Source organism: Xenopus tropicalis, chromosome 2, assembly GCF_000004195.4.
Source record: "Xenopus tropicalis strain Nigerian chromosome 2, UCB_Xtro_10.0, whole genome shotgun sequence".
NCBI lineage: Eukaryota > Metazoa > Chordata > Amphibia > Anura > Pipidae > Xenopus > Xenopus tropicalis.
This window is the reverse complement of record NC_030678.2, coordinates 46,962,748-46,978,769: the sequence shown is the minus strand read 5'-3', so window position 1 is coordinate 46,978,769 and position 16,022 is coordinate 46,962,748. Positions and strand designations below refer to the sequence as shown.

Sequence of the window (16,022 nt, the reverse complement as noted above, 5' to 3'; positions counted from 1 at the left end):
CAACCAGATAGCTTCTGAAATTCCAAAATGGAAAAAATGCTTGAGAAAAAGTTACATAATAATATAAATAATGAAATAATAATGTGAAAAAATAACAGCTCACAAAATCAGAATATCAATGTCAAATCAAGCATTGCTGAGCTGTGTATAAGGGAGGCATTTTTTTGTGCTAAACCTCATATTTTTTGTGAATTTTTTTTAAAAAAATCTAAAAAAAATCAGCTAAACCTGTTGAGATCATGTAGAAGTCAATGGCAAATGTTATCTTTAAAACTGAAAGATCTTACTTTGCGATTTTAAAGGTGTTGGGGGGTTTTGATGCTGCCTTTTGTGTAAAAAAAGACTTTTCCTCTTTTTTTCATTCGTGGTTTTTCCATTCCGATTTTTTGATAAATCATGGGAATACATTTTTTTTTCATTCGTGGTTTTTCCATTCCGATTTTTTGATAAATCATGGGAATACATTTTTGTGGTTCTAAACAAATATAAATCTGAAAAAAAAGACTTTTAGTAAGTCTGCCTCTAAGTTTTAGAAACAGGAGAGAATATGACAAGATAATACATAAGTAGTTGTGGGTGAGTTTTTGGTTCGGAGCAATAGGGGTGTTTAGAGGCAAGGCTGACCTCTCATGCCCCACTGAGTTATTACGCTTCAAAAACTAAAGTAGATATTTTCCCTCAAAACTAAATTGCTTTATACAGTATTAGATACTGCTACTAAGTAAAAAAAAATATCATTTTCATTTTGACATCAGTATCCCTTAAACCTCATTTAATAGAATTTTTTTCTTATTACTAACATATACTTTGTGAGACTGCACAATTGTTTTCATAACCTTAAAGGAATCTGAAACTAAAAATAAACCAGCTATTGAGTACTTATTTCCTATTTACCTTTGCCTGGGTTTTAAATGTTTTCAGAGCACAAAAAAAAAAGTTCTAAATGTGGCTCAAGGGCAGCCATCTTAACCTAAATAGCTACATTGCGCTGTCATCTTCAATCTTATACATCAAAGCCAGAGTGAAATGCTTAATATATTTAGCTTGTCATTTTATTATATGTGAAACAGGGGATCTATTTTTCATTAAGATGTTTCACTGTGTAGTGCTTCTGGCTACATTAATATTGCAATTGCTCAGGACTGAAGGCAAAGTTGTAAATATATATATATATATAATTACAGAAACCTGTTCAGTAGCTGAAAATGGAAGAGTTAAAACCTCATTTTCAAAGTGCAGGGTGAATTGTGCATAATATTATGGTTGAAATCTGCCATGTTTGCACATTTGCATCCAGCCCGGAGACCTGCATCTTCCTGTATTCTTGCACTGTATTCATGAGGAGTAGATTGGGGTTGGCACATAAATGAAAGCCTTGGCTCTGCTTCTCTCTGTCTGACTACAAAATGCAGGCAGAGAAACAAAGAGCCTGCAGCTATACTGAGAGGAGATTGGCCTGGAAATGTGAAAGCAGGCATTTGTGGGTTAACTCCGCATACCGGCAATCTGCTGGGTAGCTATGTCAGTGCAGCTACATTGAGCTTTAGATTATAGTGGATCCACTTCTTTCCACCTTCACACTTAGGGGCAGATTTATCAAAATGTGAAATTCTAGTTAGTGATGAGCGAATCTGTCCCGTTTCGCTTCTCCATAAAATTCGCAAAACTACAAGAAAATTTGCAAAACGGCGAAAAATTCTCTAAACACATTTGTCGCTCAATTTTTTTTTGTCGCCAGGGTTTTTTATGTCTCCCACGTCTATTTTTTTGTCACCTGCGTCTATTTTTTTGTCGCCCGCCCTTTTTTGATGCGTCTGCGCCCTTTTTTGAAGCGACCACGGGCAATCTGACGCGCAACAGAAGTTTTGGAAAACAATTCACCAATGGCGAAATGCAGAAATTCGCTGTGAATCCATGCCTGGCGAAAAAATTCGCTCATCACTAGTTATAGTTCACCACAGAAAATTTCACCCACTTTTTATTCAGTTCTATGGAATTTTTAGAACCATATTTATCAAATGATGAACCCAAACTTTTACCCACTGATAAATATGCCATCTAAAAATCCCATAGGAACGAATAGAAAGTGACCTTGCAGTAGGGTGAGAAATGTTATTCTTATCTCACCTGCTTGACTAAAAATATATTACCTTACATTGTTCTTGACCAGCTATTGCTGCATTGTGTATGTTAACTGGTACATAACTGTTTGTGTTTCTAATTTACAAGTAACCTATTTCTGTCATAGGCAAAATTATGGATATACTGTAATGATGGATTGCATTGCTTGTGATGAGCAAATCTGCAAAACGTTGAAACATTTTTGCAACTTTTTTGACGTGGCCATGCCTTTTTCTGTTAAATTTTGCAGAAGTTTCACAAAACAATTCACCAATGGGGAAATGCAGAATTTCACTGCGAATCTATGACTGCTCATCACTACTCATTGCTACTTAACTAGGGAGTAGTATAAGTTTTTTAGAAAGTGAGTAAAGACTGGCAGAATCTTGGGAAAAACTGCATTATGGCTACAAATGTGCCAATTTGTGTTCATAAATGAACCCTCTTTGCTTTATACTGCATGTCTCAGAGCCACCTTTCAGTGAACTAAACAGATTTGTGTGTAAATAATGATGTTAAGTGTCTGCAAGACTTCTTGGTACAGTGTATTAAATGATATACATCTTGAAAGAGTGTGAGCTATTTCTCTTGTGTTCCCCATGGTGTATGTATCATCCAGATGACAAGGTGTTTGGCAGCCAGGCAAGTTCCTGCTCCACAAAGAACATGTGCTGGTACAGCAGCCTGACAGTTAATCTCCATGTAATACAAACAGAAGCTGAGATTAGAGTTAATGGTTGCTTTTAATAGGCTGCACTATTTTATTGCGTGTGATGAATCTGTAAAAATAGAAATTGTATTGCAATGAGCACTTTTTGATATCATGCGGTATTTTTCTTGCATTATTTTATTGTTGCCACTTGCTATTAAAAATACTTTGACCAATGAATATCGTTTTCTATGTTTTTCATACTTCAGTACTTCTGTAATGTGGTCAGTTTTGGCTTGCTTGCATATGTTATCCATTCCGTGTCCCACCTTGTGCATTAGAGCAAATTAAGTGGCAAAATGAGCTGCTTCTCCATCTTTTTCTTTAGAAAGTCATTAAACCCAGCTTTATTCATTTAGAAAGCAAAGGTGAGCCAAGCAGAAATGCGCTTGAAGTTACTCAGCTTCCTGACTAGAGGGGGATGCTTTCATACTACGTAGACCCACTCAGAGTGATGGCAAGCAGGAATATGATAGCAGACAGCAACAAAAAAAGATTTTTAAGCAAAACACAATCTGTTGGATTCTCACTGAGGATTAACTTAATTTTTCTATATAGCTGAATACAGTCTACTCTGGAGGCTTTGGAGAACATAGTATTTATTTTCCTATCAACTTTGCAATTGGTCTTCATTATTTTTTTATAGTTTTTTTTAAAAAACTTTTGCTCTGTGAGCTTACAATTTTATTGTTACTGTTACTTTTTATTACTTATCTTTCTGTTCATGCCCTCTTCTGTTCCTATACTGGTCTATTAAACAAACTACAGCCTGGTTGCTAAGCTAAACAAGACTCTATCGCAACTAGATTGCTTCTAAAATCCCCAAAAATAAAAAGTGTCTGATACCTCGCCCCTGCAACCTCCTGCCCCCCCTTCATGCGTGTGTACTGGTGCCTGCATGCATGCGCAATGCTGTTGCATGGGGGAGGTCATTGCCCCTGTTGCGCAATGACAAGCAGTGGGGGCAATGACAAGGTAGCGCAGACTAGGGGTAGGCAGGAGATACCCACCTGCTGCCCCCTCATTGTGCCCTAGGCAGGTGCCTCTTCTGCCTACGCTTAGTTCTGGCTCGGCACAAATGAAATAATCTACATCGGCCCATTTGCTTTGCTAGTCAAGCATATACAACCTTTTGGGACAACTCGACAGTAATTTCATCTTGGGAATCCCTATTGCTGATCAAGATTTTTTCTGAGAACCTTAAAGAATCTTGATTTCATAACATCTGCAATTACATGTCATACAACAATTACGCAAATGCATGCTAGGCACTATATGAGATAAATATGACTTAATACAGTATGTTAATGCTTGTTTTTCTCCAAAACAGAAACTGGTGTCAGTTCACCGTCACAAGGACAGTAACCTGCCAAGTACAAAATGGATCTGAGACAGTGGTTCAGAGGGTTTACCAGAGCTGCAGATGGCCTGGACCATGTGCCAATCTTGTGAGGTAGGTATCTCATCGAAGTGCATTGTTATACATTTGTACTGTTTTATTACCTTTCTGGTAGAGAAGTGTTTTCTTCTCACCTTTTTCGCTTTTTATTTCTTTCTAAACCTAAAAGAATATTACCTTTTCAAGGTAGAATTATAGGACCTGTTATACAGAATAATTGGGACCTTGGGTTTTCTGGATAAGGGGGTATTTCTATCATTTTGATTTTTATAGCTTAAGTCTACTAAATAATACTAATAACTAAAAATCATTTAAACATTAAATATACCCAGTAGGTTTTGTCTCCAGTAAAGGTTAATAATATTTAGGATGAAGTACAAGGTTCTCTTCTATTATTACAGAGAAAAAGGAAAACATTTTTAAAAATGTGAATTATTTGATTAAAGTGCAGTCTGTGGAAGATGGCCTTCCCATTATTCGGAGCTTATGAATAATGGGTTTCCTAATAAAAGGTCCCATACCTGTATTACCAGTTTGTTACTTTCCAGCTGTTGCTTTCAGGAACAGCCAAAACAAAGACAGTCAACTATACCAAACAGTTGTATTCTAATAACAGCTGTAGAAGCATAGTTAGACTGTCACCAACCTTCATAAATAAAAATGTATTTCCATCTGTTCTATGCTGAAAGGACTTGCAGATGTTTGAACAATGCCATGAGTTTAGAGGCACACATCCAGTCATTTCTAAGAATCAGTGAACCGGCTGACCTTATTTTCATGTCCTAACTTGGTATCCAAACATCACTCATTTAGAAAATAAAAAGTTATCCTGTACGGCTCTCAGCACATATTTGACACAGAAAACCTAAGATGAACCCATTTCTTACTTCATTTAGTCAACATTATAGTTTGTAGCTGTAACTAAAATAATGACATGGGACTCCATGCAACACTGATAGGCCTCAGGAATCCGACAGTGAAAATAACAGATTAAACTAGACAAGGTTATGCCAGACAGAATTAAGGGGCAGGAAGGTGGCACAGTATTGCCAAAATACAAAAAACTGTTTCTATACCAAAACCAGATGAGACAGTCAGTACTTGGATTAAATTAGGACCATGTGTTCATCTCAAATAAGGCAATGGACATACTTTATAATGCAGAGGTCTTGGGCTCATGTCCCAGAGGACCCAAATTATAGCTGAATATTTGGAATTATGTTTGCATCCATATTAACTCACACTAGCACACCACTACAGATCATGCAGTTAGCACTGGGGCTATGGGAAACTTTGCTTGGGCAAGAAATAAAGCCTCACACAGAAACATTTGTAATAGAGTGATAGCCTTTTTTTTTGAACCCCAGTAAATCTGGAACATTATTATAATTATTCACATTAATAACTGTTCTATCTACCTATCTTTATCTTCAGTGGCTTGTGGCCATGTAATTAATGCCAACAAAAGTAAGACAAACGTCTAGCAGTACCTGAATGCAAATCCTGGTTATATCTTTCATTTTTAATTTAATGCGAAATTCAACACTTTAACTGTTAAGTAAGTAGATTTACTTAAATCAGTCTACCTAGCACCTTTAAGGATATATATATCTATCTATATATATATATATATATATATATATATATATACACTAAACAACCTTGGATATTTGTGAACAATGTTTTTTGCTGACTGATTTCGTTTAATTTGAAGATGACAATGATGAAGGTTTCATTTTCAACCCTCACAGTTTTATATGTTATTTTATGATCTGAATCAAACTTTTTTGCCTGGGTATGAGGTCTAAATATACAGTACATACAATTTAGGCATTAAAATTCACCCTCTAAAATACTAAGAAAGATAAATGAAGATATTTTTCAACTAGATGTTTAACTAATATAATCTTCTGAACATGGGGCATTACCAGTGTCCATCAAGCAGTTTAAAAAGTCATGGGATCACAAGGATCCCATCAGCCTGCTAATGCTGTCCATGTCTAATAAGCCATCACTAGCCCCTATGATGGGGTGGCAAAATCATTAGATTAGCCCAAAATGACTCACCATGAGAGAAAATGAATTAACAATCCTTTCATTTGGTGCCTTACAAGACTAATGGATCTTTTCATATATGGTCAGGAAGCTGCTGACCTTCAGAGGATAACTCTCTAGCCTCAGGGGAGACATTTTCTAATAAACCCATAATATCAAATTGACATAATAATTGAAACTCATTTTATGTTGAGAGAGCTAAACTCTATGCTGGGCATAGGTTTGGGTATCAATTGCTGAAAATAAACTCTTAAATAGTAAAAGTGATGGGTTAGATTTTACCACTAAAAGGTAATGAGCTGCCATTACTGTAATCTAATGAGCCTAATTTTATAAATAAATTGTGCACAGAATTCTTATCTTTTAAATACAGATGAATTCAGTCTTGTTCCTTTTCCAGTTACAGGACTCTTCTCAGACCTGTTTATAAAATGTCATACAGAACAGTGACCACCCAGGAATGGAGATGCTGCCCTGGTTTCACTGGAAGTAATTGTGAGGAAGGTAAGTTATCTTGAGACTCCTTATTTTGTTTTTATTTACTTTAAAATACATGTTGTCTTTTTAGTCAATGTACAAAAATTTATTCATTTTTAAGGAATTTACTAGAAACAGCATGGCTCCAAACATGGAGGGAAATACAGTACGAATGTAATCAAGTTTTTAAGGTATTCAGTCTGTATAGAATTCACTTTGTTATTGCTTACAGTAAACTTTGATTTATCAGAACATTACAAACTATATTCTGTAGGTTAATGTATGAATGGCACGGACAGATAATTGCTTCCCCATTTATCTTTATGGGCTGCAGTCCATGTGAAATCACATGTAATTGTATTGGTTTCATTGATTACAAATGTGTGCACATGGAGTTGCACAACTGGGTTTGTTTAAAATGCAGTGTGCAGCTTCATTTCCATGAAGGTGCATTATATAACTATATTCAACATGGTTCCAATAAATAATGCTTAGTTTGGACATGCAATATGCCTATTGTTTTTGTTATATGTTATATGTACTAAACAGTGTAATTAAAAGTACTTTCATTTTTTATCCAACTTCCTGTGCTTGGTTTATCAATGCAATAGTGGCAGGAGGAGAAACTCTGCCTCTGTATGAAAAATTATAGACTCTTGAAAATTTTACCTGTCATGTTTCTTGCTGCCTTAAAACATGGGGTCAAAACCTGCAAGATTCCCCACTACCTTCTCCCTTTGTGTTTAAAGGAAATCACATGAAAGCACCTACTGTACACTGATGCCTCTCAAGGCATTGTTGTCTTGGTACAATTAGTGGAAGTGTATGGGGTTTCTTATACAGAGCCCACACCCTTTTTAATTTTTGTGTTTTATACATTGGTTTATAATTCCATTTATTGATATATTTATAATTTAGTCTATGGTCATATTAACATCCATGATCTAGTCTTTTTTATGTTCTGCAAAATGCCCAGTTCAAGGGCTACGTCTCTAGATAAAGGCTTCAATCACATCACCCTAAAAAAAATCTGGTGAAGAATGGCCCATTTAGTACAAACATGCTATAGTAGGCCCAATTTAATTTGACCTGATCTCCTTTATCTATGACAGATAACTCAAACTCAAACATTTGCTTCCTGAGGGAATCCCTTTGACCTATCTGACACAGCGTATGTTATGGAATTTTCTTCAAATTATGTAACAGATTATGCACCAATTGAACTGAGAGAACCCCCAATGTGCAAATTGTTTCAGTGTGACCAAGATGTGCAAGCAATCAACCCCCATTATTTGCCTAGCAATATGTATCCTGTAGCACGGCTTTGCTAGACAGGATTATTTACTGAATTCTTTTTACTAGGAAATAACATTTTCCATATCATTTGTGGGGCTTTGTGTGGAGGCTTATGTGTCAGGTGCATGAATTAGATATGCTTATAGAAAGCCACCCGGTTATTAAGCTCAGATATGACTTTATGATGCACTAATCTTTACTAATCTTAGGGGTTTTATTGTATTAGCTCAGAGGAAGGAAACTGCAGAGGCCGAATTTGAGATATGTGTCCCTGATGGGATCATTTTCGAGATCTGAGACACGAAAACTGGGATAATGTCAGCATTTTCTTGTATGAGACAGACTTCTTTTATCTGTGCCAATAAATTGATGAGCAGATGTGCAGGTTTGGAAGTAAGAGGGTTGAGGTTTTTTGTCTCGATATTCAATCTTCTGAGAACAGAATATTGTAAGTGAGGTACAGAAAACTGAAAGCCCCTATATCACTAAGCAAGTTCCTGGTCCTTTGCAGAATCATTATGATACCTTTATGTTGCAGAAGTGGTTAGCTTGGCTGGAGTACAAAACAATTTGTGCTCAAAAATTTGGAACACTATCACAGGGTACAGGGTGTCCAGCTGTTGAGCAAAGAAGAGAGAGTTAGCTGAATAAAGTAGCTGATGTTAGCCTAAGCAGGTATGGGAAAGCTTCAGTAATAGCTTGCATGTTTTATGTATGTATACATCTGGGCTTATACAGCACTCCTATAATGCATGTCAAAATATGAGAAAGACCAAAGACCAAACGAGCAAAAATATATTAATTTAAGCTCTGAACAGCTATATCTGTGTTGCACTGTATAATTGTTTTCATTGAAACAGAAGTCATGGGCAGAGATGAGTGAAATGTTTCGCCAGGCATGGATTCGTAAAGAACTTCTGCACTGGCGAATCGTTTAGTGAAACTTCCACGAAAATTTGCAGCAGAAAATTTCTTCGCATGGCAAAAAAAATCATGGGCACATAAAAATGGGCGCGGTTGCATCAAAATAGGGGAAGTGGCGTCAACAAAAAATCTCACAAATTTTTCGCCTAAGCAAAACAGGACTGATTCGCTCATCTCTAGTCCTGGGCTTTATTACACTGAAGTAAAGATATTAAAACCCTAATGTAATTGATATTAGATCTGCTGATTGCAGGTATCTGTAATCTATTTGGCCTCATACACATATATACATAAAACCAAGTTTGTTAAATCCAGTGCAGTTTCTAAAATACAGGTTCACTGCAAATGCAGTGAGCACATCAATGGGATTTTATATTAAAATATATTAAAGTCTGCCCAGGAGCAATAACTCATAGCAACCAATCAGCAGGATTACTGGTCAGAATTTACTGGTCACCTGTTTAAAAGCAAACATCTTATTGGTTGCTATTGGTTACTGCTACCGTGCAAACATAGTTCTTTTTATTACATATTGGAAATAAAGGCTTATTTATCAATTTTAACATTTTTTAAATTTGATAGGATTTAAAAAAAAAAAAACTTGAAATGTTATCAAACTGAAATTAAAAAAAACTCGATAAATGAATAAAACTATGAAAACTATCAAGATACATCAAATTCATATTCTACTCATAATTTTGAAATTGAAAATTGAAATTGAAATTGAAAAGCCGCATACGTTTTGCCTAGGACAACTCCTGTTGGCTTCTACATGAAATCACAAGCTTTTAGATTCTACAGTTTTACATTTGAGTATTTTGGATTGTTTTGTCCTTAATAAATATGAAATGTTTTGGAAGCCCTCATTTAAATTTGGATGTTTTTGCACAAAAAGTTAAAAAAAAATCAAATCACAGAAAATATTGTGAACCACCCACCCAGTGGTTCGGGGGCCAACATGTTGCTCACCAACCCCTTGGATGTTGCTCTCAGTGCCCCCAAACCAAGTAGTTATTTTTGAATTCCTGACTTGGTGGCAAGTTTTGGTTGAATAAAACAAGATTTAAGCTGATAGTGTGCATAGAGGCGGCCTAATAGCCAATCTTATTTGGCACCTCCATGAACTTTTATGATGCTTGTGTTGCTCTCCAGGTCTTTTTACATTTGACTGTGGCTCATGAGTAAAGCTGGCCATACATGTACCAATATTATCGCACAAAACGATATTCGGTGTGTGTATGGCAACTCGACAAGATGACCAATATCGCAAAGCTGTGGATAACGGTCGCCTCGTCGATCAGGCAGGTTAACCGATTTTGATCAGGTGCTGTTGAAGGCGCCCAAACAAAATCTTTGTTTATGGTTGAATCGGCAGGTGGAGGTAGAACTTTTATTGTTTCTACCTCCATATCTAACGGTTCAGCCCTGAATGTCAATGGAGGGTGGGAACGACCTTTCCTGCGATCAATAGTCGCACAAAAGATCGTTTTTGCTACATGTACAGTATGGCCACCTTAAGTATGGTTAGAGACCCCTGCCATAAGGCTACTAACAAAATTAAGCAATATCAAAAAACATTGGAATATTTTGCCCATCTATATAGATTTATGCTAGCTTAATCAAGTACAAGGTAATGTACAAAAAAAGAAAATGTAATTCATAGCTCAAGTACAGATTTCTGCATAATAGACTCCATACCTGTACTTCTTTGAGGTAGACAATAACCCACAATACAATATCTTTTGTATGTGAACTGAAGAAAAATAAATTGTGACTAGGTCCAAATTTTAGTACATTTTTGTACTTATTTGTAGGGTAAATAGGGCTTCGAATAAATAGACATCATGATTAAAATGTAAAGAATTTGCTATTAACTCAAATATTAATGTTTTTCTGCCAATGATAATTTTTTCCTTCCAAGTTTAAATGAATATAATTCAGTAAATCAACAGAGAAAAAGTATTTGCCCTGTTACTTAACAATTTCTTAAATAGCAGGATTTAGAGTTGACATAATGGGTAACAGTATTCTATTAAGTCTTGGCTTTGTAACTGTATGGTACTCTTCCAGTTCTTCTTGAAGCTTACAAGAGCTTGAAGATCAAGATATTTCCCACTGGGCATGTTAGATTAAATTTGAGATGTGAGATTTAATTTTCCTTCTGCCAAATATATCATATAGCATTCAAGGCAAAAACCATGCTGATTATTAATAGTCCAAGCCCATGCTGTACTGTACATATATTGCATATGTGTTTTTTGTTTAGTTGTGTTTTCAAGTTGATGTTTATATCTAATTAAATACAAACTGTAGGACAAGTTCTTGCTACAATAATACAACAATGAAGTAAAAGATTGTAATTCTGTACTATACAATTTAATATGAAATCTGCTGTTTTTAATAATAAGGAAATTTCACTTAAAAAATATTGAAAGTTTTTAAACTGTAATTTAAAATCATTATTATTAAAGGAGAAGGAAAGTCATTTTGGGCATTTTTCTGACAATATATTTGCCACATTAGTGCCACCTAGAACACTATGGGGCTGATTTACTAATCCACGAATCTGAATGGGAAAAATTCGGATTGGAAAACGAACATTTTGCGACTTTTTCGTAGCCGTTATGACTTGCGCGAATTGTCGCGACTTTTTCGTATTGAGCGCTCGAAAAAGTCGCAAAATACCGACGCTTCGGACGTTTGTGGATTAGTAAATGTGCCCCTATATGTATTCTGCAGAAAGCTTTACCATACCTGAGTAAAGAGCCCTAGAAGCTTTCTCTGATTGACACTGCCATTTTAGCTTGGTCTTCATAGCTTCCTGCTATGTTTAGTCATTATAGCTCAGATCACAGTGTGTTTTTGAATTCTTATGGGAGGGGGGAGCAGGAGAGGGGAGAGAGGAGAAAGCTGCTGGACTCTGGCCGCAGGAATGAAGGATTTTTCTGAGAGAGGAAGTCAGATACTGGAAGACCATGTTTACAAAAAAGGAGACAGGAAATCCTGTGTTTCTTTTGATAGAGGACTCAGTGCAGCATTTCTGTGAGTGCTTATGGCTGTATTTACATAGACCTTTCCGATAAAGCTTACTTAGTTTTTACCTTTCCTTCTCCTTTAAAAGTCAATCCCGAAAAAGAACTACAAATGTTGATAAATAACCTCCTTACTATTAAAGCAATTAATGAAGCACTGGAAAGCTGGCTTTCTATCACGAGATTTTCTATTTACAATTTGATTATGAGTGGGTTAATGCTGTAAGTTACAGTTTAGATGAGCCAGTCCTCCACTAAAGGAAATTACTTTATGAGATTTAAAATTATAGCTTTATTCTATATCTCGACGCACATACTTTTTCTTTCCAAGTTTGAACATTATGCTACATTTAGCTTATTGGATTAGAAATGCTGCTTTTGCCCACCATTACTTGGAAAAGGATTGAACCGTATAAACCTTATGACTTTTGGATGTGTTCCTTTCTTTAGCATGCGCTTAAAGTGCTCCTTGCAGTTTGCCAACTGTTGCTAGTTTGGCAGTCCTCAAACATGCTTAGTCTCTTACTTGCTTTAAATCTCTGAGGTAGACCATGGTCATAAATTCGGCATATTTACGAATGCATGTATCTCAAAATACTAATGAAAGCTATAATCTTTTTCCTTATATAATGTTTATATTCTTGATTTTATCTACAGTTCTAAGTTCTTGGTCCAAGAAAAATGTAAGGGCCCACATCATGTTACTTAATCAAAATTATTTTGCACAAGGTTTACAATACAAGTATGGGATCTGTTATCCAAAATGCTCGGGACCTGGGGTCTTCTGGATAAGGGATCTTTCCCAGGGTCCGACTGGGCCCAGACCCGACCCTTACCTGCGCTCCCCCTGCCTGACCGCTCCTAACCCGATGCGTTTAATTACGCGCGTTCGAGGAGGACGTCGGGTGAGGGGCCCTGCATGGGGGGTCAGGGGGGCCCTGCAAAGGGGGGGAGGAGGGAATTCGGGGACACGGCCAGCGAGGGCACCGGCAGGGCCCCTGGGGCGGAAGCCCCGGTGGGCCCTTCACCCCCCAGTCCGACCCTGATCTTTCCATAGTATGGATCTTCATGATTTAAGTTTACTAAAAAATCATTTAAGCATTAAATAAACCCAATAAGATTGTTTTACGCCCAATAAGCATAAATTACATCTTAATTTGGATTAAGTACAAGTTACTGTTTTAATATTACAGAGAAAAAGGAAATAATTTCTAAAAATTAGAATTATTTGTTTTAAATGGAGTCTATGGGAGATGGCCTTTTTGTAATTCTAAACTTTCTGGATAATGGGTTTCTGGATAAGGGATCCTATACCTGTACATACATTAGTGTAACACTTATAAGATGAAGAAAAGGATTTTACTTTACTTACAAATTGAATAAAATGTGTAAATAAAACAAGACAATAATATGCTATTTCTGTGAAAGTATTATAGTAGCGTCATTTAGCACCAGAGCGAATTTCATGAACAGCATGAACCTAAAAAACACTTTCATTTTTGAATGTTTCTAATATGAAACAGCCATAAAATGTGCTTTTAGTGTAATGTAGACCGTGGTACTCTTAGGGGCACATTTACTAACCCACGAACGGGCCGAATGTGTCCGATTGCGTTTTTTTCGTAATGATCGGTATTTTGCGATTTTTTCGGAAATTATCGCGACTTTTTCGTTACCAATACGATTTGCGCGAAAAAACACGAGTTTTTCGTAGCCATTCCGAAAGTTGCGCAAAATCTGGCGATTTTTTCGTAGCGTTAAAACTTGTGCGAAAAGTCGCGATTTTTTTGTAGAGTTAAAACTTGCGCGAAACGTCGCGCCTTTTAAGTTTTAACGCTACGAAAAAATCGGCAGATTTTGCGCAACTTTCGGAATGGCTACGAAAAACTGGCGTTTTTTCGCGCAAGTCGTAATGGCTACGAAAAATTTGCGTATTGGTAACAAAAAAGTCGCGATAATTTCCGAAAAGTCGTAAAGGCGCCGAAAAAATCGCAAAAAATACGAAAAAGTCGCAAAATGTTCGTTTTCCAATCGGAATTTTTCCAATTCGGATTCGAATTCGTGTCTTAGTAAATCAGCCCCTAAGAGGCAGATTAATCAACATTATAACTTTCTACCAATTTTTGTGGAAAAAATTATGGATTTGCTTTCCGAAGCTCACATTTTTCAGATTCATAAATGGCAAAAAAATTCTTGTTGGGGTTGAATTAGCAAGATTCAAGAAATGTTTTAGTTTGAGTTGAGATTAAAAGAGAACTACACCCTTGCATTCCTACACCCCTACACATTTGCATGTGGTCATCATTTTTTATTTAAAAAGATATGTAAGCAATTACAAAGAAAATATATACAGAATAGAAATGAAGGTGAATTAAATTCAAACCTAGTTGTTCCATAAATAAAAGACATATGAGAGTAAATGAGAGTATCAAAAGAAAATGATTTATTGCTACTGCTGTATCAGTTATTTAGATTATACAGAATGATAGTGTTTTTTTGTTTATTTGGCAAATCCAAAGCAGTCAAACCAGTCAAAAACAAAGACCATTTCGATAAATTGTGGTCTATATTCATGAATACAATAAATATTGGCGCACAACTTCAACAGTTGGACATTTTTGCAAACATTTTTGCTGTGTATAAAATTAAGATAGACAATAATTCCTGAATCTTTAGTAAGGATTATCTACAAGCTGCTTTTGGACTTACCTCTACTAGATAAGGCTATACAGTAATTGTTCTAAGGAAATTATAAGTAACAATAAGTGACATCCTTGTTTAACTTGAACAGGTGTAGATAGAGTATTGTGTAAACATATATTAAATTGGCAAGTAATACAGGTATAGGACCCGTTATCCAGAATGCTTGGGACGAGGGTATTCTGGATAAGGGGCCGTTCCGTAATTTGGATCTCCATACCATAAGTCTACGAAAAAATCAATAAAACATTTATTAAACCCAATGGGATTGTTTTGCATCCAATAAGGATTAATTATATCTTAGTTGGGATCAATTACAAGGTACTGTTTTATTACTACAGAGTAGGGATGTAGCGAACCTAAAAAAAAATGTTCGCGAACCCGTTCGCGAACTTTCGTCGGAAAGTGCGAACGTTCGCGAACTTTGCGAACCCCATAGACTTCAATGGGAAGGCGAACTTTAAAACCTAGAAAAGCCATCTCTGGCCAGAAAACTGATTTTAAAGTTGTTTAAAGGGTGCCATGACCTGGACAGTGGCATGCAGGAGGGGCGTCAAGGGCAAAAATTTCTCTGAAAAATACGTTGTTGACACAGCGTTGCGTTTTGTGCTGTTAAGGGGAGAAAACACACTACATTCCTAAACTTATGTAATAAACTGCTTTAAAAAGTCCGGCATCTACATTCCAATCAAGTCGTGTAAAGGTTACGGCCGGTTCACACGCAAAGACAAAACGCTGCGTTTACTGCAACGAAAAAAAACGCAAAAAGCTTTAATGATACTGTCAAGTGTGCGAATATTAGTTTTTACTAGTTGCTTGTCACCTCCAGGACGTTCGTCCCGTCGGTGGGAATATTTCTGTAGTGGTGTGTTTAGCAGTCACCGTGCTTGTGCGCACGTGCATGGTCAGGCAGAGGTAATTCAATGTACAGTAACGTGAACCAAAAAACACTGATTCTGCAGTGTGGGCCCAGGTTTGTCCTACCTTTTCGATCACCTGTGGTGACCATAAAAGATACGATTTTGCCGCAGTTGCAGAACCCTGAAAAATCAGGAATGTGTACATTCCTAAAAAATTATGGTTTTTTTGTTGCAGCCACTGAAGCACAGAGGACAGAAAAAATATCTTAGATAGATGGTATCATAACCATGCCCCAGGCAAACCCTTTCAAAGAACTAAGATAGGGTGACAACAAGCACAGAAGACATTAAAAACATCAAAGCTAGATGGTATCATAACCATGCCCCAGCCAAACCCTTTCAAAGAACTCAGATAGGGTGACAAGCACAGAAGACATTAAAAACATCAA

At 36.4% G+C, this 16,022-nt stretch overlaps 1 protein-coding gene across 1 annotated transcript in view; it reads left to right on the top strand.

Moving 5' to 3' along the window:
- col26a1 (collagen type XXVI alpha 1 chain) overlaps positions 1-16,022 on the top strand; it is a 231,894-nt gene that overhangs the window by 36,221 nt on the left and 179,651 nt on the right. The window contains exons 2-3 of the mRNA XM_004911725.3: positions 4,161-4,283; positions 6,685-6,788. Of these exons, the coding sequence (XP_004911782.1) occupies positions 4,161-4,283; positions 6,685-6,788 (227 nt within the window). The remainder of the gene's footprint in view (positions 1-4,160; positions 4,284-6,684; positions 6,789-16,022) is intronic.